Below are 23218 nucleotides of genomic sequence, written 5' to 3' on the forward strand. Positions count from 1 at the left end.
AAATGGAGGCCTCACATTCAAATTTAACCTTGGTTGCTTAATATTTGCATTGTGGAAAACTTCATTTGCATAACGGCCTGATGTCAGCATAGGAAAATCACATTGTTTATCCTGCTGACATTGTTTTGGATTCTGTGTTTAACAGTGACAGAACCCAGAATGGATTACAGAAAATGTGGGAAATGCTTTCTGTCCCAACAACCATTATAATGACCTAAGTAGTCTTCTTGAAACAAGAAAGAAGCCAATGATACGGTATAGACCCAACACTTTTCACCACTAGCTCACCAGATACTTTGACAGATGTCCTTCCACATAGTACACATTGATGTATTTCCTGATGCTTTCCTGCATCTTCTTGATGATAAAATCCAAAGAATATTTATTTTATGTTTAGTCCTCTTTATCACTGAGACCTATGGAGTAAGTCGAGGCAATAAGTATAATGAGGCATCTAATAAGCACTACAATAGCACTAGAATTTTAAAACAAGAACTTGACCCAAAGCAAAAAGTATTAGACATGCTATACTAAGCTATACAACCAATAGAATTACAAAAATAGAAAGCAATGCAGTAAGGGCAGAATAATACATACAACAAACACATGATACAAGTTGGAACACATTGGTTTTATGACTTTATATTCTGCTGAGATCTCTCTCCTGAAAAATCTATTTTGGGTAAATGTAGCCCCACTCTGCAGATTTAGGTATCTGCATAAAGATGTCATACTTGGGAAGCAGATATATAGATTACCCTTGTCCCAAGAATCAGCATCATGCTTGAAGGAAGACAAGATGCTGTATCTTTCTGATAATTATTTTGACAACGTTACTGTAGTATGGTACAGCTAAGTGAATGAATTGTTAACTGGAGAGGCCTCTGATTCAAACATTAGCTCTGCTGGAAATGCATGTAGTGGCATCACGCAAGCCACTCTTTCAGTTCTCTACCAACATTGACACTACTGGTATACCTTACAGGGTCATTGTAAAGAGTACACGACTAGAATGCATGGGCACTGAAAATGAAATTTGAAGTACTTTAGGTGCTGATAGTACCATATAAATGTGAGGTATTATTAATTTTGGACATGTGTGATTTGTATTTCCTGCTATTTCCCACATGTAGTGCCTATAATTAGAGCTCACTGCGCACCTGATGGTATATTGCAAAACCAGAGAGGAAAACTTCACTGATAATCTCTCCTAGGATCTCTTTATGAGTTTGCAAGACATCAGAGGCTGATAAATCAGGTGTTTTACTACCTGAGTTGTCCATTGACTTCTGGGAATAGTTCCCCTTCTCTGAGCTTATAATATGTGCTGCATCACCATCCTGCATTTGTGAAACCTTGTTAACTATGCATGAAAATGCTTGAGATTTTTTTTTGAGGTGGGGGGTTCAGATTGTTTCTGGATGGTTACATTCTCTGGAACCTCAAAGTCACTTGTATTTTTATTGGTTAGTTTTCTGAAAGTAGTTTTGGGGTATGAATATACTGGTTGTCTTGGGTTCCCGGGACACCCATTTGGCCCCAACCTGGTGGAACAAGCTCCCAAAAGAGCTAAGGGCCCTGACGGAACTACCAAGGTTCTGCAGGTCCAGCAAGGTGGAGTTCTTCTGCCCAGGGAGGGGTGCCTGGAGTTATGATCTATGGATCCTGCCCTATATTCAGGAAGATCACAACCTGTATATACCAGTGAGAGCCATGGTAGTGGCTAATGGCTGGAGCAGTAATTTGTGTGTGTGGGTGTCTCTAAATTTGTACCGCCATCGTGATATTAGTTGTAAATGTTAGTTTTTAATTGTTTTTATGGGGTATTATTATTGCTTTTATTTGTAAACCACCTTGGGTCGACTTGTTGGGAGAGGTGGGATATAAATCCAAAAGTAAATAAATAAATAAATAAAATTATTCTACTTACATCATAGCTTTAAAATATTACTCTTTCATGCTAAAATTCCCAATGCTCTTTGGTAACCTCCTAGGTGGAATATTCTCTTTGCAATTGAGCTTGGTGAAATCACTGTAAGACTGTCCTCCTTCCCAGGATCATGGGAGGAGAGGAACAATCTTCATCACCCTGAGCTCATTGCAAGGACAGTGGGATAAAAATGTAAAAATCAACCTGTCATTAATTACTATAATAATGCAAATAATTCAGTGTGTAAGGGGACAGCAAATTGTGATGCTGGAAAATGCCGTTAATTCCCAGCTAACATATGGTGACCCCATAGGGTTTTCTAAGCAAGAGATGGTTTGCCATTGCCTGTCAATGCATAGTGACCCCGACTTCCTTGGTGGTCTCCCATCTAAACTAGCTCTTACAAATCAGACCAACAGAGCTACTTCAGACCATTATGGCTACCCACTTGAAAATTCAGTACGTTGGTGTAATTTACAAGATTGGACTCCATTCTTGTGACTAGAACCTAATTTGGCTCCCTGACCCAAGAGAGGTCAAAGTGGCCTCAACGAGAGCCAGGGCGAATGCTCTGTCAAATGAGATCAGAGCCCTGTGGGACCTTAGACCAGGGGTAGTCAACCTGTGGTCCTCCAGATGTCCATGGACTACAATTCCCATGAGCCCCTGCCAGCAAATTCTGACAGGGGCTCATGGGAATTGTAGTCCATGGACATCTGGAGGACCTCAGGTTGACTATCCCAGCCTTAGAGAGTTCTTCAGGGCTTGCAAGACAGAGCCATTCCACCAGATCTATGTTTGAGACCTAATAATGAACATCTGATCTCATGGGCCTCTCTGCCTGTATTTGCCAACTATACTCCTTGGGAAGGTTTACATGATGCCTCTCCCAAACCCATTACAGGAATGTTATGGGCAGTATCAGGCAATTTTAATTCAAATTACATTTCATGTGATTTTAATAATAATTGTGCTGTGATCCATCCTGAGTCTGCCAAGAGGGGGGTGGGATAAAATTTTAAATAATAATGAATAATAAATAAATAGTTTCTGGTTTAAATTACAAAATTGGGCTCTGGTAACGTAGGTCTATGCACCTTGACACTAGCTGTGTGAGAAGCAGAAATCCAACCCATGCAGCCTTTCCTGGCATGGAGATATAAATCAGTCAAACAGCAGAGTAGGGAAAGTAGGCGAGATTAGATCTCAGAGGCTTAAGTTGCAGAAAGAAAGATCTGGGTTGAACGTCAGGAGAAGCTTCCTCACAGCAAATTAGGTTCAGCAGTAGGATCAGTGACTTAGAACTGATGGTTTCTCCCTTGCTGGAGGCATTCCAGCAGAGGGTGGGCAGCCAAAGGCTGGGGGCCTGCTTTGTCTTTCAATTTCTGGCACTGAGCAAGAGATGGCCTACAAGACCCCCTCTTCCAGAAACGTTTTGTGGAATTGGCTTGTGTGTGAGCATGTTGATAGATGGATCTTACTGGCAACATAGCTCAAAACAAGTCCAGCTTCATACTGTAGAATCATAGAGCTGGAAGGAGACAAACAGGCCATCTAGTCCAACCCCCTGCTCAGTGCAGGATCAGCCTAAAGCATCCATGATAAAGAACCTGTATCGCTAAGGAGCAGGTCTGTCAGTAATTGTACCCCCTGAGTATGAGCCAGTTTGGTGTAGTGGTTAGGAGTGTGGATTTCTAATCTGGTGAGCCAGATTTCATTCTGCACTCCCCCACATGCAGCCAGCAACCAGCTGGGTGACCTTGGGCTTGCCACGGCGCTGATAAAACTGTTCTGACCAAACAGTGATATCAGGGCTCTCTCAGCCTCACCCATCTCACAGGGTGTCTGTTGTGAGGAACGAAAAGGGAAGGCGACTGTAAGCCGCTTTGAGCCTCCTTCGGGTAGAGAAAAGCGGCATATAAGAACCAACTCTTCTTCGTCATCTTCATCTTCTTCTTCGTCTTCTTCTACAAGCAAAATTCATTAAAATGTGTGGGGAGGATGATCTGCAAAAAGCACATTGCCGAAGTCCCCAGCTAGCATAGTTCTTCTCCTCCTTCTCCTTCTTCTCCTCCTCCTCCTCCTTCTGTTTCACAGTTCACTGATTTAGTCATTTATTCCATGTATAACCCACCTTTCTTACTAGCCCTCAAGGCAGATCACACAATTACAAACAAGGCAATCAGAACGACATGCAGGAGACACTGCACCTATGCGATTACAACTGCAACAGCGCATGCATGTTTTTTAAAAGCAAAAAAGGCTTGGTTGGGTTTTTGTTTTCTGGCTGTGCATTCCCAGATTCTAGCCACTTGGGTGTACAGTTTAAGGTTGCGGTGGTGGTAGGGACGAAAGTATTGTGTATGGGGGGTCATTTTGGCAGGGCTGTGGCCTTCTTTGTTGACAATCGAAGGGCTGACTGCACAGCAAGGCTGCTCTGTGGCTGAGAATGGATGCAGTTTTGGGATGAAGCCAGCGATCCTCTAGTTGGAATTTTAAAATGCACTTCTGTTGGGCGTCTGGCGCTCAAACATGTCAAACACGGTTCTAGTTTCATTTGCTTTTCTATTTGGGTGGATTTAGTTTTGAAGCGCAACCCACCACGAACCTTTCAGGAAAGAATTTTTTTTAAACAATCTAAACAAATAATCAAATATGAAGGATTCAAGGCTTCCTTTCCTCTTGCAGTCCAGTTGCTTCTTGGCGAGAGAATGGGATGAAAGACAGAACCAGGGAGTAATCTGAAACTGCTATCAATGTTATTGTGAGGGTTTGCCAACTCTGGTACTACAGGAAAGGCTACATTTCAATGGAGCTTTCTTTACTCTTAGACTTGTATATGTGCCTGGGTGGGGTGTATATATACCAGATTGGCTTCATACGTATGTGTGTGTGTGTGTGTAGGGGGGGGGGAGACAGAGATATGAAAGAGATCGATAGACTGCATGGAGCATAGGTGAGCAAACTCAAGAGTGAAAGGAAATGGTGAATATGCTGCCCTAAGCAAGATCCAGCCATTGAATCCTGGGTAGGCAGCATCACAGGCCCAGGATGAACAAAGTGTGAATCCAGTGGCACCTTTAAAGCCAACATAGTTTTATCCAAGATATAAGCTTTCATGGGTCATCTAGTCCAACCTCCTAAACAAGTTATTCTGAAACAAGTTACACCTTAAATTAAGATACCATTCTTGCCCGGCATCAATCATAGCAACTTAATCACATGTAGATGTATATGTGGTTTACTTATTAATAAACTCCATACAGTAGTTCCGATGTTATTGAAACTCTTCAATTGCTCTTTTGTTAACTACGTTAGTTCTACCATTTTGCACAATCCTCCCATTTTACCCATCCACGACGGCATATTTTCCAACCTTGCACAACCAACAATATTGCAGCTATAGTGGCATGGAGAAAAAGTTCTTTTGCCTTCATAGGAACTGAATCTTGTATTATACTCATTAACATGTACTCTGAATGCACTGGAAACGTACAATCCAACATTTTTTCAATCGTCCATGTGTACATTAATCCAATATTTTAAAAATCTTTTCACAACTCAACCACATATGATAAAATGAACCCAATGCATCTTTATATCTCCAACATTTTCCATAGTGTTTATTTGTTGGTCTTAAAGATGCTACTGGACCCAAACTTTGTTCCGCTGCAACACACACACAGCTGCACTCCTGAATCTAGACCCAGGTAGAGAAAGCTTCTCCCCTCCTATGCCACAGACGGCTGGGAACAAACTCCTTCAGTGGACTGTCATGTTTTTCACTATGCTGCTCCAGGCTCTGGTGGTGGCAGCCAGGTGTGTGGAAATGTGGGCTGACTGCAGGTGTGGGACTCCGCTCAGGGAAGCAAACCAGACCAGAAGCCAAATTTGTTTTAATGAATGGCTGTCGCAAGGGCCCCAATCAGAAACATGAGCCGAGATTTCTTGGGTCTAATTTCACTGCATTCTCTTATTGCAGGTAAAGAAGGGAGCTTAGCGTTGGGATACACGTAGTATGAGCTGTAAAAAGAAAAAGGGATTAGGCTGTAAAATGGATAGAAGCAATGAATGTTCTATTTTTTTAAGTAACAAGGCTTGACATTTGCAGACGAAAGCTATTGTTAAACAATTTGAGGTTCAATTTATTTTATTTAGTGACTGAGAGTGATATGCGGCATGCACGCAGCAGCCTCCTACTTCTCATGTTCCACTGGCTGGGGGGGGGGGGGGTGGGTTCAGCCAGTCTGAAAGTATTCAGCGGTTCATGGTTGGGGGTCCTTTTCCTTCCCAAAGGGCCAAGTTTGCCATGTGCATTACTTGATCCCACTGCTATCCTGGATGTCCAATGGCCTTGAGGTTAAAAACCAAAGAGACTTGTCCTTTTAAGAGATTCTATGTTCTTTACATTGCCAAGCCCCGCCCACCTGCTTGTCCCAGGTGTAAAACAGAGTAGGTATGCCACTGTTGGCACCCTCACTTAGAAGAGAGTTCTGAGTGCTTAAGAAGATGAGACTGTATTTTTTCTTTCTGTTACAAGATCCTAGGGGTATAAATTACCCCCAGGAGAATGTTTCTGGGGTGTGTGTGTGCGAGAAAGAGGGGGTGGTGGTGGTAGTCACCTGATGGTTAAACTTTCCAAAGATGCTGTTTGCCCAATCCCTTCTTGGGAAGGATGCCCACTGGGCTCCTGTTTGAAAAACCCAGGGGCTCAGCTGTCTGATGAAGAGGCCTTTGGACACATTAAACATTCATTACATTCAACAGGAGGCAACCAGTACAAGATTCGCCCCAGTCTCAAGCCCTTTCAGGAGGTAGCAGGTGCCGTGAGCCCTTCTCCCTGACACGCTAGCATTCTTCAGGCAAGGAGCGTGGCTGCCGGGGCAAAGACGCCGAAGGACATTTTTTCCGTGAGCCCATAACAGTTCCACTTCTGGCCGCCAGGAGCACCATAGGTGTGCGCACTTCCTCCCTGACGCGCTCGCTTTCGTCGTGCAAGGAGCTTTGCTCTGGCACAGAAGAGCCCGAAAGCCCGGCAGGAGCGCTTTCGTTGGCCACGTGGCCGCCCCAACCCAGACGCCGTCGGGCCCGCTCTGCGCTCGGGTCAGCTCCAGGCCGGGATGTCTGCGGTGGTCCCTGCGCCCTCCGGCTCGCCTTCCTTCCTTCCCTGGGTTGGCTCAGGCGAAATACGGGGGGTGGAGGAGGAGGCAGAGCCGGAGGGGTGGCGGTGGCGGTGGGGGGCGGCGCAGTTGTTAAAGCCCTTTCTTACCGAAAGAGGGAGTGGGGACCGGGCGCTTGCCAGGGAATCACGCCACCAGCCGGGCTCGGCGCACTGCACAGCGGCGCGGCTCCCTCGCTTGACCGGCTGGGCATCTCCGCTTCACCTCCTGGGGGCAGCCTTTGGAGAAGCGGCCCGAAGCGCCCTCCCCCTCCCATGTGGGCCCCCACGCTCCTGCCCCTGGGGCTCCTCCTGCACGCCGCCCTGGCCGCCCCTTCGGCAGGTGAGTCGCGCGCGGACTTGGGGCGCCGAAGCCGCGCGCTGCCCGCCCCAACCCTCGACCGGTTCCCCGGCTCTCCCCGGAGGAGGCGGGCGACGAGGGGACGGGAGAAGCGCGCCGGGCAAGGGGTCAGCTGTGCTCCCTCAGGCGGCCTCCTCCCGGGCACCCTGCGATCGCCCTCGCCCGTAGGACGCTGCCAAGGGGGCTCTCGCCGGGCAGCCCGCGGGGAGGTGCAGCGTCCAAGCCTCGGGTCCTGGCGGGGGCACGACCGGAGAACTGCCGCGTCCTCCTCCCCGCGAAACCAGCCGGGAGAGGGCATGGCACTTAGACCCCCGGCGTTGGCTTGTGCGGCGGCTTCGCTTGCCTCCCGTATAAACAGAACTGGAGCGTGGGTTTGTCGTCGCTCTCCAGAAGGAAAGCGGAGCCCTGTGGCGGGAGACTTCTCGACGGGCTGGGTCCGCTCGCCCTTTATTTTTTATCTTTGGGGGGGGGGGGGGTCGCTTGTTCGTCGGCGCTGGCCTCGGCGCTCAGGACCACAGGAAACAACTGTCCTCTCCGGCCGGACAACTTCGGAGAGGCGCGAGGGCGACGCGCGGGCCCCGAGCCCCGAGGGCCCAGGCCGCGGGGGGGCCGGGGGGCGCGGGGCAGGATGCCCTTGCGGCTGCCCGCGGTCTCTATTTCGGGAGCCAGTCCGTTCCCGTTCCGTTTCCCCGCCGAGCCAATCACATCCCGGGGGCTGCGGCAAGCAGGAAGCGCACACAATAAGCAATCAACAACTGGGGACGGCTGATGAGCCGAGCTGTTATTTTGGGAGGTTCGCCGGTGCCAGTGCGGGGCGGGGGGTTCTGCTGGCGGTCCTTGTTTTTCGGGCTTTATTGGGCAGAAGATGGTCTCCCAAAAGTGTCCGCTTCTTTTTCGCTTTGCCTCTCTTCGCCGGAGTTCACCATCGGGTGACAGAGCTGCGTGTGGCGGGATAGACGGATTCTACACAAGACCGTTTATGAGCAGATAGGCATTTATTTGGTTGCTTTTTAAAACGTCGCTATCCGGCCTTTTTTCTTGGCTTACAATAATAGATAAAACAAGAGGGGCATAGTATGGGGAAAACAAATGCAAAGAAGACAGAGGAATGCATGTTTGACAGTAAATAGGACTGTAAATAGGATTGGTTTGAGGGTGTGACGGACTTAGAGCTTGCTCCTCCACCCCCAGGTCATTTTTATAGCTGTGTAGCTCAGATACCAACCAAGTAACTTGCTGAAACATTCTTCCAATAATGCAGGCATCTCTAACTTTTGTGTGTGCAGGAGGCAGAGTCAAATGGAATAGCTCCCTGGGAGGGGGGGGGGAGCTGAAAGGGGGCACGGAAGCACTTGCTAAGGAAAGCCCTGCATACTGGTCCTCTTGCCTTACAGTGGCCCCATCCACTTCCTGACAAGCTCAGGGGGTGCCAAGGGAAGTACTGGTGGCCAGTGGGTTGCCAAGGGGACCATGTCCGAGAACCCTGGTCCTGACTCTCTTGGGTTTTTGTGTCATTAAGATAATCTTATGAGGGTAGTGATTTTGTGTGATCTGCAGCATTCTTTTTTCCTTGTATGTTTCTACTCTTGTGCATACACAATGGTAATGACCCATCCACTGATTATCCCAGCTAAGAAAGGGAAAGTTTCCTTACCTCATGCTGACTCCAAACAACTCAGAGTTGCTTTAAGTTTACCTTGTTTAGAAGGTAAATCTTTTCAAACTGTAAAAGGAATGGGAATAATACCAGGTATTGTTTTAAATATAGATTGATGTGCAGTGTAATTCTTGATCTTAATTGTCAGCGGTTGCTTAAAAGTTTTTATGACCATTCAAAGACACATTGGTGACACCAATTCTTAAACGTAGCAAGGGAAGCTACTCCAGATGATCACCCTTGTAAAACAGAGACATGAGAGGGCCCCCCTTGCATAGCATGGTCAATATTCTGCTTGTGAATCACGCCACAGTCAGGCAACAATTGGGGTGTAGTGCTTAGAGCTTCAAGCCAGGGTCTGGGAGACCCAAGTATGAATCATGGTTCTGTTCTGGGAGCTCACTGAGTGAACAGGGGCCAGTTATACAGTTTCAGCATAACCTGCCTTACAGAGCTGTTTTGAGACTAAAATGCAGGAGTGGAGAATAATGTAAGCTGCTCTGAGTCTCATTTAGGAAGTAAATCAGGATATGAATTAAACAAATAATATTTCTGAAGACAGCGGGCAGATGAAAGATAGGTTGGTGAGTGGGTGAAAGGGAATAAAAAGCAGGAGAAAGTGAGTCTATGGGGTCACCCAGGAGAAGGGAGGGAGGAAATAGAGTGGGGAGGGGGTACAGGAGAAAGTGAGGTGCCTCTCTCAAACCCTTGTGTCTTCTCTGCTTCAAAGCTGGGCCTGATCTGGCAGCTAGTGCTGCCAGCTTAGCCCTAGTTTTCCAAAATGGAAAACTAAAAAGAGAGAGTTGAAGACAGGGGCAGGTAAAGGTAGGTTGGCTTCGGGGAATGGGAAGGAAAGAAAGCCAGAAAAGGGGGAAAGCCTATGGAGGCTTTTAGAGAAAAGAAGAAGGAAATAGTGGAGGAGGGGGAAAAGAGATGCCCCCTGCAAGTCAGTACAGGTCCTCCTAATTGTAGAATAAAATTTCCCATCAATTCTACAGCAAGATATCTCAGGAGAAATGAAAAATCAGAAACCAATCTCATGCAAAGTTATATCAAGAATGAACTGTCAGGTTCAGATGTGATGTGGTAGAACATCTCCCTGGCATGCTAGAGACACCAGTCTGACAGGGGTCTGTTTGATGGTATTTGGAGTTATGGGATGTGAGTTACAGTACCCCTAAGAAGGTGCCATCAAGAAAGTGCTTTCTGGAGTAATTACAGGTGGTCATTTTTACAGGTGCAAGTTTAGAATGTTCAGGAATGGACCCTGTTCATGTTAGAAACATCAGTCTTGTAGGGGATTTCCCCCTTATGGTCTTCTACATGCCCTCCAAGTGATGTGTAGATTGGACTTTGGGGGTCTGAGTTATGGCCTATCAAAGATGTATCCAGGAAACTGTTTTTGGAGGAAATGTCAGGTGCAGATTCTGAAGATCAAACTATATACATCAAATGTTCAGGGAATCTACTGGTATTTCGAAGGCTAGGAAATTACACCCCCCCCCCCCACACACACATAATGCTTTGAAGTTGCTTTGGTAAACATTTTGTTTGAGTGGGGACAGTCTGGAAACATATCCATTCATGAACTGCAAGGAACCACCCTGAACTTATTGACTTGCCACAAACTTCAATTTGCAAACCGTTAACTGGCAAATATTCATCATGAACTTTAGTTCATGGGCTGGTTTGTGCCCATCCCTAGATCTGTAGAGTTTACCTTCCAAAGCCATCATTCTGGGAGAACTCCAAATCCCATCCTGACTCTGGTAATTCTCATGTACATCACTGCTCATATCAGAACACTGACACCTTCACAGGAATTGTCAGCAAACAGATCTGCGTGTTGGAGAGTTATTTCCTTCCTCTGTAGTAAACACTTTGGAGAGAGGAGTAACAGAGTCTGCAGGGAGAGCTTGTGGCAAGGGATGGAGAATCTGCTGGTTCAGGGTATGGGATTTGTGAGGAATATGCTCACTTTTCATGTGGTTCTTTTCACATGAGTCAACATAATGCAACTTCTACATAACAGCACAGTTTTTTGGGGGGAGGGGGGAACATGCACATTCCACCTCCACATACACCTGGAACATCTTGGTTGCACATTTTAAAAAGTCCAAGTGTTCCAGTTTCCCATCCCTTGAGGTGCATGAAACCCCACTTCCAACTGACCTCCAGGGATGGACTGCTCTGTGAAAAGAGCTCTGAGAGAACTGTGACTAGCCCAAGGTCACCCCACTGGCTGCATGTGGAGGAAGGGGAATCAAACCCAGTTCTCCAGATTAGGAATTGCTGTTCTTAACCACTCCACCATCAAGTATAGAGCCCTAAGCTCCATGGAGGAAGGTGAGATAAACAAAATGCTAGATAGTAACACATTTTAAGCCAGCCCAAATGTGTGTCCCAAGTGCTGACTCAATTTTAAATTGAATCTCTGATATAATGCGAAGATACCCCCCCCACACACACACACACACAAATACGCCATCTTTTCTCCTCTATGCCTTTTCTGGGATAGGAGCTGACCGCACTTCCTGACTAGGGGTAGGCATGAACCAAATCATGAAACAAGATTTATCACAATTTTTGCACAATTTGTGATGTGAACTGATGTTTGTGATGGGTCTACCATCATGAACTTCCATAAACTTTTAAGAGTGGTGGCCTCTAATCTGGTGAGCTGGGTTTGATTCCCCACTCCTCCACATGCAGCCAGCTGCGTGACCTTGGGTTAGTCAAAGTCTGAACAGAGCTGTTTTCACAGAGTAGTCCTGTCAGAGATCCCTCAGTGCCACCTACTTCACTGGGTGTCTGTTGTGCAGAAAGGAAAGGAAGATGTTTGTCAGCTCCTCCACCTCCACATACACCTGGAACATCTTGGCTGCACATTTTAAATATGTCCAAGTGCTCCAGTTTCCCATCCTTGAGGTGCATGAAACCCCACTTTGAGACTCTTTTGGGTAGTGAAAAGTGGGGTATAAAAACCTTTTTGTTCCCTGAAAAAGCTGCAAACACTTTAAAGAGACTGCAGAAGACAACCTGATACAGCTGAGCAATGGGAAACAGGCTGCTCCCCATCACTCAGCTGTTTCTTGGGCTTTCTGCCAACCCCCTTGAAAGATCAATTCTGAAGTGGGGGTTTTAAGTGGTGTGTTGCATAGAGATCAAATTATTTCTGAATATTATTTAAATAAATTCTAGATATTTTACAAGGAATTTTTTTCTTGTGCACACTAGCTTTGGGGACCCAGGAAGTTCAGGCCAAGAATCCTTGACACAGTGTCTCCCACATAAGGGAATATCTGTGATCCTTATTGTGAAGGCATTCTAGATTACGGGCAAAGTTCTTTATTAGGAGGAAGCCCTGTAAGCTCTAGCCTCAGAACAGAAAGCCTGCTGTTTTGTAGGCTCTAACTGCACATCAGAGGAACAAACTTTCCTGGCAGGATATCCTATCATCCTGCAGTGGAGTACATAACCCTATTCCTGAAAGAAGATGAAAAGGAGATGTCATGTAAGACAGAAGATTTGCAATGGTGTTGTCTGTTGCTGCCATTATCTGGCACAGCCTGGTGCCTTGGTAATCCCTGCTGAAGGCAGATGCTTCTAAATGAGAAAGCCAGGCTCCAGATGAAATCTTTGCTTTGTTTCTAACTCACTTCTGTGGCTAGGGCTTTTGAGAGAAAAACAAATGGCAGCTTCAGAAGTGTTCAAACTGTTGACAGTTCTTGGTAATCTTTGTCATGGTTGGTGTCCATTAAAATCAGCTGATGTTGAACTCCATGTTGTTAGTGCTGGGAGTGTTTTGGATTATATAATGTAAACCTGGTAGGGTATCCAAGTCTCAAGAAGTACTAGTTCCTCTCTATTGCACATTAGTCTTATGTCCATTCCTGAGTGCAATACTTTAAGGATCATATACACAAACTGGAACACATTCAAAGCAGAGTTTTGCAAGCCAAGCTCTGGAAACTTTTGAGAAATGTGAGGAATACAGTCCAGATGTTTAGCATCATGTCAACTCTGCAACATCACATGAACTCAGGAGTTAAATCACTATATCAGGACAATGCTCTAGGATTTATCCAAACCCCTGGGTAAAGCCATATTAAGAATGACTTGTTGCCAGGCTTCAGGGGTTTGTAAACTGATCAGGAGTGGTGCTTGGAGGAAGTGACCATGCATGATAGAATATGCACCACAGGGTTCTAGATGAATCCTAGACCATCACCCTGACACTGTGGCATCAGTTCTGGGCTTGCATGGGACACAATATCAGTGTGGTGCTGATATCTTCCATCACTTCTGCTGCTCTGTGGAGCAGCAGTGAGAGCTTGGAGGTTCAGAGTAGGAAGTCTCCCTCCAAAGCGGGCAACTCCATAGTGGAACTTGATAGTGGAACCAGCTACTTAGAGGGTGAGTGAGGTTTATCAGCAAAGACTGGACATTCATCTGTCAAGAATGCTGACACTTCAATTAATGAAATATTCACCAGGTGATTCCAACCCTGTATTGCTATAGGTGTATTTATTTTGGAATTTATATTGTACCCTATCCTAGAAAACTCAGGGTGGATTACAGTGGTGTAAAATACATATAGATTTCATAAGTACAAAATAAACTTTAAATTAAGCATTAAACACCCAATCAAATATTAAAATATAAAATTTTCCCCATAGCTTTGTCTCTCGTATGGGGCATGAGGAGGGGGGTCATGCAGAAAAGTTCTCAGTAAAGTTTCATCCATCTGCTAATAGCCTACGAGTGGCCATCTTTTTTATGTGACTGTTAAGGGCCCAACCCTTTATTTGAAACAAGACACCCAATACCAAATGAAATTCTTTTCTTAATAAAAAAATTACTTCAGTTGATGACTACTGGCTACTCAGTAGGGCTTTCTGTAGATAAATATCTATTGGCACTCCACCAACTAATGTGAAAGATGCAACCTTTCCCTCTGGCAAACCTTTAGTTTTACTGAGCTCCAAGAAAAATCTGGAAATGGTATACAGTTTCTTTATATATATAAAAGCAAGCTCTCTTATTTTCTCTAGTTAGCCTGAACAGGGATGGGGTGTTTGTGTGTGTCTGTCCATCCGTTCCTGTTCATTTTCCTTTCAGGCTGACTAGAGAAAGTAGATCTTATTTTTCTTCACTTTCTTAGTGACTGCCTAGAACAAGGTTTGAGTCCAGTGGCGCCTTTAAAACCAACAAAGTTTAATCCAGGGTATAAGCTTTTGTGTGCAAGCATGTTTCTTCAGATAAATTAAAATGAAAGGTAGAAGAAGAGTTGGTTCTTATATGCTGCTTTTCTCTACCAGAAGGAGTCTCAACGTGGCTTATAGTCGCCTTCCCTTTCCTCTCCCCACAACAGACACCCTGTGAGGGAGGTGAGGCTGAGAGAGCTCTGATATCACTGCTCAATCAGAGCAGTTTTATCAGTGCCGTGGCAAGCCCAAGGTCACCCAGCTGGCTGCAAGTGGGGGAGCACAGAATCAAACCCAGCATGCCAGATTAGAAGTCCACATTCCTAACCACCAAACTGGCTCACCAGTCCATGCATATATAGAGAGGATGAGCAGCATATTAGAATATCACATAATGAAGATATTTAACAGATGGAAGGACTAAACAGGAATTACACGCTTAGTTTACGTGGTAACCATTTATTTGTGTTGAATTGCGGGGGGAGAGAGACATAGTATAGTATGTCAAAATCAGAGATTCATGGGCTGATGTAACGTTCTAAATTGTGGAATGTTGAGAGTAATTAACTGAGACCCTGCCATAATGCTCCCACAGTCTCCTTTCAAGTGTGGAGGTGACATCAATCTCCTCTCATTAGAGGTATGATAATTGTCCATAGAGAAGATGCCGGAATAGGTCCTTCTTCACTTCTTGGTCTTTTGGCTGAAACCAAGTGTGTATAGTTGGTCCTTCACCACATCATGGTGAAGTGGCAGGATTGGCAGCTTTGCCATGGAAAATTGTCTGGGGAGGGACTTCAATTTCTCCCAGATGTTATGATATACCATAAAGTCCACCCTCTAAAAATGCCATTTTGTCAGGAGAACTAATCTAACCTCCTAGTCCCCACAGGAGAGGTCTTGCTCCAGAACAGGGATCCAATGACTGCAAGCAGAAGAAGAGTTGGTTTTTATACCTCGTTTTTCACTACCCAAAGGAGTCTCAAAGCAGTTTACAGCTCCATGACTTAATGCTCTGGGAGACCTCTGGTCACAGAAAACCCACCCTCCTGCTGGCTGGTGGTGACCACCTAGGCATCTAAGCAGCCCAGGAGTAATTTGTCACACTCCCAATGTAGTGCCTGGTGGTGCTCCTTCAGGTGGTTCATGAGGCCATTCATTGAGACTGGCCTGGGCCCTACAGAGCTGGAACTTTGCAAAGCATAGATCCTCTATAGACTGGAAGTGCTCCCAGATCTTGGAGGTGTGGGCACCCCCACACTGACCAGCAGCTGCGGGAGCCCCTTGAGTCATGTCCTGTAAGGTGCTTGGGGCAGATATAGCAAGTCCAGAGGAAGGGCAGGAATAGATGGCAGAGGAGGGAAGGGGTTGAGATGGCAGCCCCTGGGAGTGCACCACCATCTCTCCCTCTTGCACCACATCTCCCCACACTGTCCTTTCTCAGAGGACCTGCTGTACCCTGAAGGAACTGATGTAGTAGGCGGAGCATCCAACCTTTTCAACAGCTCCTCCACAAAACTCTTGGTCCCTGGGGTGAGCTCCAGAGCTGGATAGCTCATACCCCTGAAGCTCACCTTAAATAACAGATTAGAAATTCCTCTATCTGGCATCAAACCTTAGTAATGATAGCCACAAGAGCCACTGCCTGAGCAGTAGGTCCCTGTCCAATGCCAGCAACCACACCAGCTTTACAGGGAGTAGCAGTAGCCTCAATGTCAGGTCTCTTCTAAGGACTCTTTACTCTTTACCGGTATAGCCAGAGAAATAAGGTTTCCAGTGGAACAGTTATATGTGCAGGGGGGTGGTGGCCTCAGTACTCCCCCTTGCTTTCCCCCTCCATCCCTCTAGTCTTCTTCATGACCTTCCCCCCATGGGCCCTCCGTGTTATCTTCCTGGCCCACATATTGTCACACCGGGTCATACTGTCACTAACTGTACTGGGGAGGTTAGATGCACTGAATAATATGCACTGCCACCCGTCTGGACAAACTCTGAAATTATTTTATGAACCCTCCCAACCAAAAGTTATTTGCCCCTTTGAGGAACGCCTAATCTATCCTCACCTTAAATTTTGTTTTCCGTATCTACTTCTTTTCTTTTTTTATTTCTGAAAAGTGATTACATTTTAATGACCTAACTTAACCTTGAGCTGGGATCAAATCCTTTTAAAAAGTTTAACACTCTTCACTAACCTTCTCTCTGACCACAAAATCTATTGGGAGAAGTTTTTCTGTTTGGAAATGCAGGAGCTCACTCCCTTCTGAGAATTTAAAAAGGTAAAGGTAAAGGTATCCCCTGTGCAAGCACCAGGTCATTTCTGACCCTTGGGGTGATGCCACTAAATTGAAATTCCCGTAAAAGGACAGCTGTCTTTCAATGGAGATGCACAGCTAGGTTTTTTTAATCAATTAGAGCTCTAGCCAATTTTGAAGTCACCTTTTCTCTTTTGATATTGTCCTCCATAGCGTATTTGGGGACAAAATGAAGCAGTATCTTGAAATTTTAGTAAATGTGATTAAAAAAACCATTTTAAAAATTAAAAAAAGATAAACTACTTACAACACCCACCTGACCTAAGCTGTTCTCAACCTGAAACCACAAGCACAGGAAAAGCACTGGCTACAGATTAAGTAGCCACCAGCACCCCTTGACAAAACCAAACCTTAGGAATTCAAAGGAAAACCCAAAATTGGGAGGGCAACAACTAGGCCAAAGCTAGAAAAAAAAGCTACTCCCCTGGCCATAGAAAAAAGACCCAGAACACGCCAGTCAGAACCAAACACAGCAGGTTTGAAGTCTTCTGTCCCTTTGCAAAGAAACACAAAGCCACCACCCAAAAGGGAGAACACAAATAAAAAAAAAACAAAAACCAGTTCACAACATAGAACCTAAAATAATAAACTGGAGACCAGTCAGTCAACCCAAAATTTATTATTATTTTTAAACAATCCAGTTTCTTAAATCCCCCCTTATGCCCCAAAACAGGAAATCCAACTCCCTTCAACAATTAAATAAAACAGAACTTGGCCATACATCCCTCTCCCCCCCCCAAAAAAAAAAGTAAAAGAGAAATGGAAATCAGGAAAACTCTCCCCCCCCCCCTCAATCAAACTAGCTGAAGTCTTCTCCCACCAGATTCAGCAAAGCAATGGAGTCAGACCCTTGCTTCTATGCCCTCTGCCAACAGAAGGATTATAAAAAGAACAACCTTTTGTGATTGGTCAAGAGCCATTTCCCCCAAATCAGCTGTCCCTATTGGCTGAAACATCCGCCCCCTCCCCATGCCTCCCTCCCCCCTGTTAATTTGGCTGAAGTCTACAAAAAGCTTTGTAGACCTCATTGTAATTGCATTGGGAAAATGCATTGCAATGACTGGCTAAGCTTCTCCTTGGGGGCTTCTGCCATTGGTCTCTCAGGGAGCAGGGCAAATGGTGGGAAAGATGAGCTACAGCCAGAAAGTTTGTTTCCTTTCTGTCCCTTTATATTTTAAACTGCTGAAATCTCTGAATTGCAATTCAGACAAGGCTTATTAGGACAGTTTGACCTATGGGGATGGGCGATTCAACTCGGATACATCTGAAAAGTATCCGAATCAGCACTGATTCAGGTACTTTTAAGCTTATCTGAAATGAATTGTCCATCTCTATTCAGAGGCTTGCCAACCTCCAGCTTGCACCTGGAGATCTCCATCTATTACAATTAATGTATTTAATTTATATACCACCCTATCCAGCAAACCGGCTCAGGGTGGCTGATCAACATAAATCCCTCTGGAGATAACGGCTGCTTTGGAGGGTGAACTCAAAGGCATCCTACCCTGATGAGGTCCCTTCCACTCCCCAAACCCTGCCCTCCCTAATCTCCATCCCCCAAAATTGCCAGGTGTTTTTCAATCCAGAACTGGGAACACTACTCAGTGGATGCTGATCTTAAAATTGCCCATAGTGAAGAGACAGTGGGAGGAGTGAATCTAACTTTCTTCTTCTTCTAGGAAACCTGTTGTAATCTGACTGATTCTGACACTCTTTGGTTTATTACTGGGACAACTGCTTTAGAGGAAGGAAGGAAATATTGCAACAGGAGAAACCAGAGTACATTTCAAGTGCAGTAACATGACATTTTGCTGGCACTGAACTTTCCAAGCTTCTTCTAGATTAACATGATTTTCATAGCTATGTTGAGAAAGTGAAGTCTACTTTTCTTTGCAACAAGATCATAATGCAAAATAATCAAAGTAACAAACCCTTGGGCAACCAAGACCCACCATGAGCCCCTGGACAATTTCCCCCCAACAAATCCTGTATAAGTTAGAGCAGAATCATACAACATGAGATACCAAGGGATCAAATCAAGTAGGCCGACTTGGATACAAGACAGTTGTTACATAGTGGGATTCACTTCTGGGCCCGTGTCCTTAGTGCTTCAGCCTCACAATTAAAGTTCTCTATAAAAATCTGCCTGTGGTCAAAGAACTACATCTTCTGTGATGATTTCTTCCTCATCCACTGCTCCTCTACCCCTCTTTTCTCTATTGTTTCTTCTCTCAGTACCTCTGACTCAAGCTTTCTGTCTGATCCTCAATCTCTGTTTAGTAGGGTTACTAGTTCTAAACATATTGCGGCAATTTCTGTGGATCAGTTCTGTTAATGGCAATAAATGAGCTGCCTGCTCATTTATTGCAAGTAAGTTTTCATAGCTTTGCAGAATTTCCAGGAAACAGTAGTACATACAGTGTACTCTAGTATGTGCTGCCATGGTACCCTTCTACCCCCCTCATCTCCATTACCAAAAGTTTGCAAAGGGGAAGCAGCACTTTCACATTATCCATTATAATGTGCTTGCAAGTCCATTCTCAGATGACATCAGTTTCCTCTCTTTTGGATAAATGAATCCATTCATCCATCCATTTGTCTGTTGGTTCCTTCCACAGAAGGCAAGGGGAAAAGAAATGTTCTTCATGACTACAGAAAGACAGCTGACATGATGTTACTGAGGACAGACAAGACACTGAAAGTGAAGACGAAGCTGCTAAACACCACTGAACAGTGTGCCAAGCGATGTAGCAGAAGTAAAGGACTTTTGTTCACTTGCAAGTAAGCAGTGTCTTAATTTGGTTTTAGTATTACAGAAGCAACATAGTGTAGGAGAGACTGCAACTCTGGTTCAATTGCATGTTGCATGCTCATAATTAGTGGTGTTTGAAAGCTTGGCTCAGTTTTAGCAACTGAGGGGTCTTCTTTATGAAATACAGAAACATCTAAGTCCCAACCCCTGCAGAGCTACCTCTCCTCCATTCCCCACCTGACATCTGCTCTATGCCCAAAGAAAGGCAAAAAACCCTCTAGGATTCCTGGGCCAATGTAGCCTGGAGGAAAATTCCTTCTTGACCTGAAAGTGGCAATTGGCATTGCCCTGGGCCACAAAAGCCAAGCACTGGCTCATCCCTCCCTCCCCTTCCTCTCACAATCTTTCTAAATTCAGACTGTTTCCACATGAGGAGTATGCCTCTGAACAGCTTCTGATTCCTGGAGGGTTTTAGAGCCCCCTCCACGTGTCGTTGCCTGCATCTTGAGGCTGTCCAGGCTTGGCCACTTTTTATCTCACATCCCATCAGTGAGCAACCAGAGGCAACCCCTCATGACAGTCTCACTAGCGTTGTCCTGCCCTTGCACCTGCCCTCCCCTTTCCATTTCCTGCTCTGATGATTTTTTTTTAATGGCGCAGTCTGCATTGCAGTGCGGCCGCAAAGCTTCATTGTCAAAGGAAAAATAAAATCTTCTTTAAAGTGTCCACAATCTTTTCAGATCAGGCAGTTAAAATACAGTCCTGTTTGTCTTTTCTGAAGGTGGGTAATGAATGGGGAAAGAGGTGACTGTTTTTGTGTAGTAAGTTTTCTATGTGAGATCCTGTAGTTTTAGCACTACTAATTCCCCCGCCACCATTTTTGTTCCGTTCCTAAGCATGTAAGAGAGCATCTAGAGAGCTGGTGGTGATCATTAACTGGATTTCTTGTAGTGGGGGGGGGGCAAGAAGGGGATAGGGGGAGGTAGATCATCTGCTTGACGTGCAAAATGTCCCAGGTTGAATCCCTGGCATCTCCACAGTTGAATGAGTCAACTAGCTGGTGATGTAAAATATCCTGAACGGAGCCCTTGGAGAGTTGCTCCTAGTCAGAGCAGCCAAAATTGACCTCAACGGACCAAGGGTCTGATAAAGGGACTGATAAAGCAACTTCATATAAGTTCATCTTACAAAGAAAGTAAACCTGGTGCCATGAAGCGCGCCTGCCTACCCTGGATGGCGTGCAGCTCTCTACGGCTTACTCCGCCAGGAACCTAGGCGTGATTCTGGACGCCTCCCTCACAATGGAGGCCCAGATCACAAAGGTAGCGCGGCTGGCATTTTACCATCTCCGCCAAGCCAAACTACTAGCGCCCTACCTGGCCCCGGAACATCTAGCCACAGTGATCCATGCGACGGTCACCTCTAGACTGGACTTTTGTAACTCGCTCTACGCAGGCCTGCCCTCAGCCCTGACCCGGAAACTACAACTGGTTCAAAATGCAGCAGCCAGGATCCTCACAGCAACACCGTGGAGGTCTCATATCCGGCCTATTCTCCACCAGCTGCAATGGTTACCAGTTGAATTCCGGATCAGACTAAAGGTTCTGGTTATTACCTTCAAGGCCATACGCGGTCAGGGCCCAGTGTACCTGAGGGACCGCCTCCCCGCCTATGCCCCCAAAAGAGCTCTACGCTCTACTGCCTCCAATCAGCTAAGGATCCCTGGCCCTAAAGAAGTCCGTCTGGTCTCGACCAGGGCCAGAGCATTCTCTGTTCTGGCCCCTACCTGGTGGAACGAGCTCCCAGAAGAGATCAGGGCCCTGACGGAGCTTAAACAGTTCCGCAGGGCCTGCAAAAAGGAGCTCCTCCACCAGGCATTTGGCTGAGACCAGACATAATCAACAGCGACCAAGGGCCCCTGCTCCCCCCCCACCCCCCCCTCAGAATTCAATAAATAAACCACCCCCCTCAGAATCCCATCAATAAGCCCTGGACCTGTTTGTAGTACTATATTGTTATACCGTTATATTGTGCTGTTATTTTGGTTACAATTATTAGTTATCAGTTATACATGTTACAGACTGTTTTATGTATTGTTCTCTGTTATGATGTAAACCGCCCTGAGCCTCCGGGGAGGGCGGTATATAAGTATGATAAATAAATAAATAAATAAATAAATAAATTGAGCAATGGCTTTAAAAAGTGATTAGATAAATTCATGGAGGATAAGTTCATCAGTGGCTTCCAGTCACATTTTATCATCAAAATGTTCAGAACCAGAATCATTATAAGTCAATTCTTGGGGTCCACAACGGAGGGATACTTTGGACTCTTTACTCCAAGAGTACCTGGTTGGATATAGAATATGGATACTGGATATGGAAGATAATTGCTACTTGTGGTATGGGCTATTTAGACACTTGCTGTTGTCATGCTGAAGCAAACAACATTCATTTTTTGCAAGGGCTGAGGTTTTTTGGGGAGGATGTAATAGCTGATGGGGAGTTTCTAGGGATGTGGTGATTTCTGGGCTAGAAATTAGAATTATTTGTAGTAAAATTGCAACTAAATATGTTTCCAGTCTATCTAGATTTACACACTAGTGGCTGTGGGTAGAGACACTGAGTGCTGAGAACTACAGTCATTCTACAGGAGAAAGTTTTCAAAGCAGTTAATGGTCGACAGTGTAAATCATCCTTTTCTATTCCTATCCCTAATTAGTTAGAATACAGAACAGCCCTGGTGCTCCCCATGGCTTGTCGCTGAAATCAGAATAGAAATTCCCAGTGACATCCATGAGAACTATCACAGTTCATAAATTAAGCTCTCAGCAACCAGGAACATCCTTCCCATTGGACAGGAGCCCAAAGCAAAACGCTTCCTTTCAGTTTATTTCAGTTACTTCCCCTTGTGTATATGTTTCAAAGAAATTTTGGACAAAATATTTTCAAATATTTCTGAACTCTACTGAAATTTGAAAGAGGTTAAATCCCCAGATTGTTGCATGGAATTTGCTTCAAGCCTTCCTCAGTATAACAACATCTGGTTCTGTATTCTGAAATACAGTTATTTATTTTGATCAGTGTATCAAGGGAAAAAGGAAGGGTAACTGACTGCAAAATGCATTTTATTTGGATCTGCCAAATGCTAATGAAGGTGTGGTTAAAAAAAACCTTAAAAAGTGTGAGAGAATGTAAATCAATTTGTCTTTACTAGTATCAAAGCCCATTAAAAAAATTGGGCTTTGAAAGGGGCGGCAGGTAGGAGGGCATGAGAGGGTGTCCACGGCTCCCTTTGGCCCACAAAGCAGGCTAAAGGGAGTGGAAACCCCCCTTCCCTGCCGGCGATGCTGCCGCAGGAGGCTCCGTTTGGCCTGGCAAGCACTCTCGCCACTGTGAGAGTGCTTCCCGGGCTAAGGTGAGTGGAAAGCCCCCACCTGCCAGCAAGTGACAGGGCTTTGTGGCCTGCAGGGAGGTTCCAAACTCCCCCCCCCCCCGGCTCCCTCCTTGCAGCAGCGTACCTGCAGGCCGCAAAGCTCTGCCGCTGCATCTCTCCTCATCGGCGACAATGAAGGCTGCAGCCACAAGGCTTCTAGCAGGCAAGGAGGGTAGGAGCTGGAGGGGGAGGGCCAGTCAGGGTGGAACTGGATGGACAGGTCCCTGGACAGTCTCATCCCAGGAGGCTGTTTCCCAAATATAAGGGAGCAAAATAGTTTTAAGGATAGCTTGAACACAAGCAATATACTGCCTTGCCTTTCTCATATCCTTCCTTGGTTAGTATCTGATAAACTTTCTCATTTCAGCATCTTGCAGCCTGCTTCACTCCTTTAGTGCTCTACTTC

General features: G+C 45.5%; 1 protein-coding gene across 5 annotated transcripts in view; it reads left to right on the top strand.

The window, feature by feature from the left end:
* The first annotated feature begins 7184 nt into the window (after window positions 1-7184).
* HGF (hepatocyte growth factor) overlaps window positions 7185-23218 on the top strand; it is a 64356-nt gene continuing 48322 nt past the window's right edge. For 4 of the 5 annotated variants that reach the window (XR_013231088.1, XM_077338021.1, XM_077338022.1 and 1 more), the window contains exons 1-2: window positions 7185-7431; window positions 19244-19406. Coding sequence is in view for 4 of the 5 variants with exons in the window: in XM_077338021.1 (XP_077194136.1) it covers window positions 7365-7431; window positions 19244-19406 (230 nt within the window). In the remaining variant the exon portion in view is untranslated. Of the gene's footprint in view, window positions 7432-8227; window positions 13602-19243; window positions 19407-23218 lie in introns of those variants that run through there. The other variant, XM_077338023.1, reaches the window with a different exon arrangement.

This window comes from Paroedura picta, chromosome 5 (assembly GCF_049243985.1).
Source record: "Paroedura picta isolate Pp20150507F chromosome 5, Ppicta_v3.0, whole genome shotgun sequence".
Classification (NCBI taxonomy): domain Eukaryota; kingdom Metazoa; phylum Chordata; class Lepidosauria; order Squamata; family Gekkonidae; genus Paroedura; species Paroedura picta.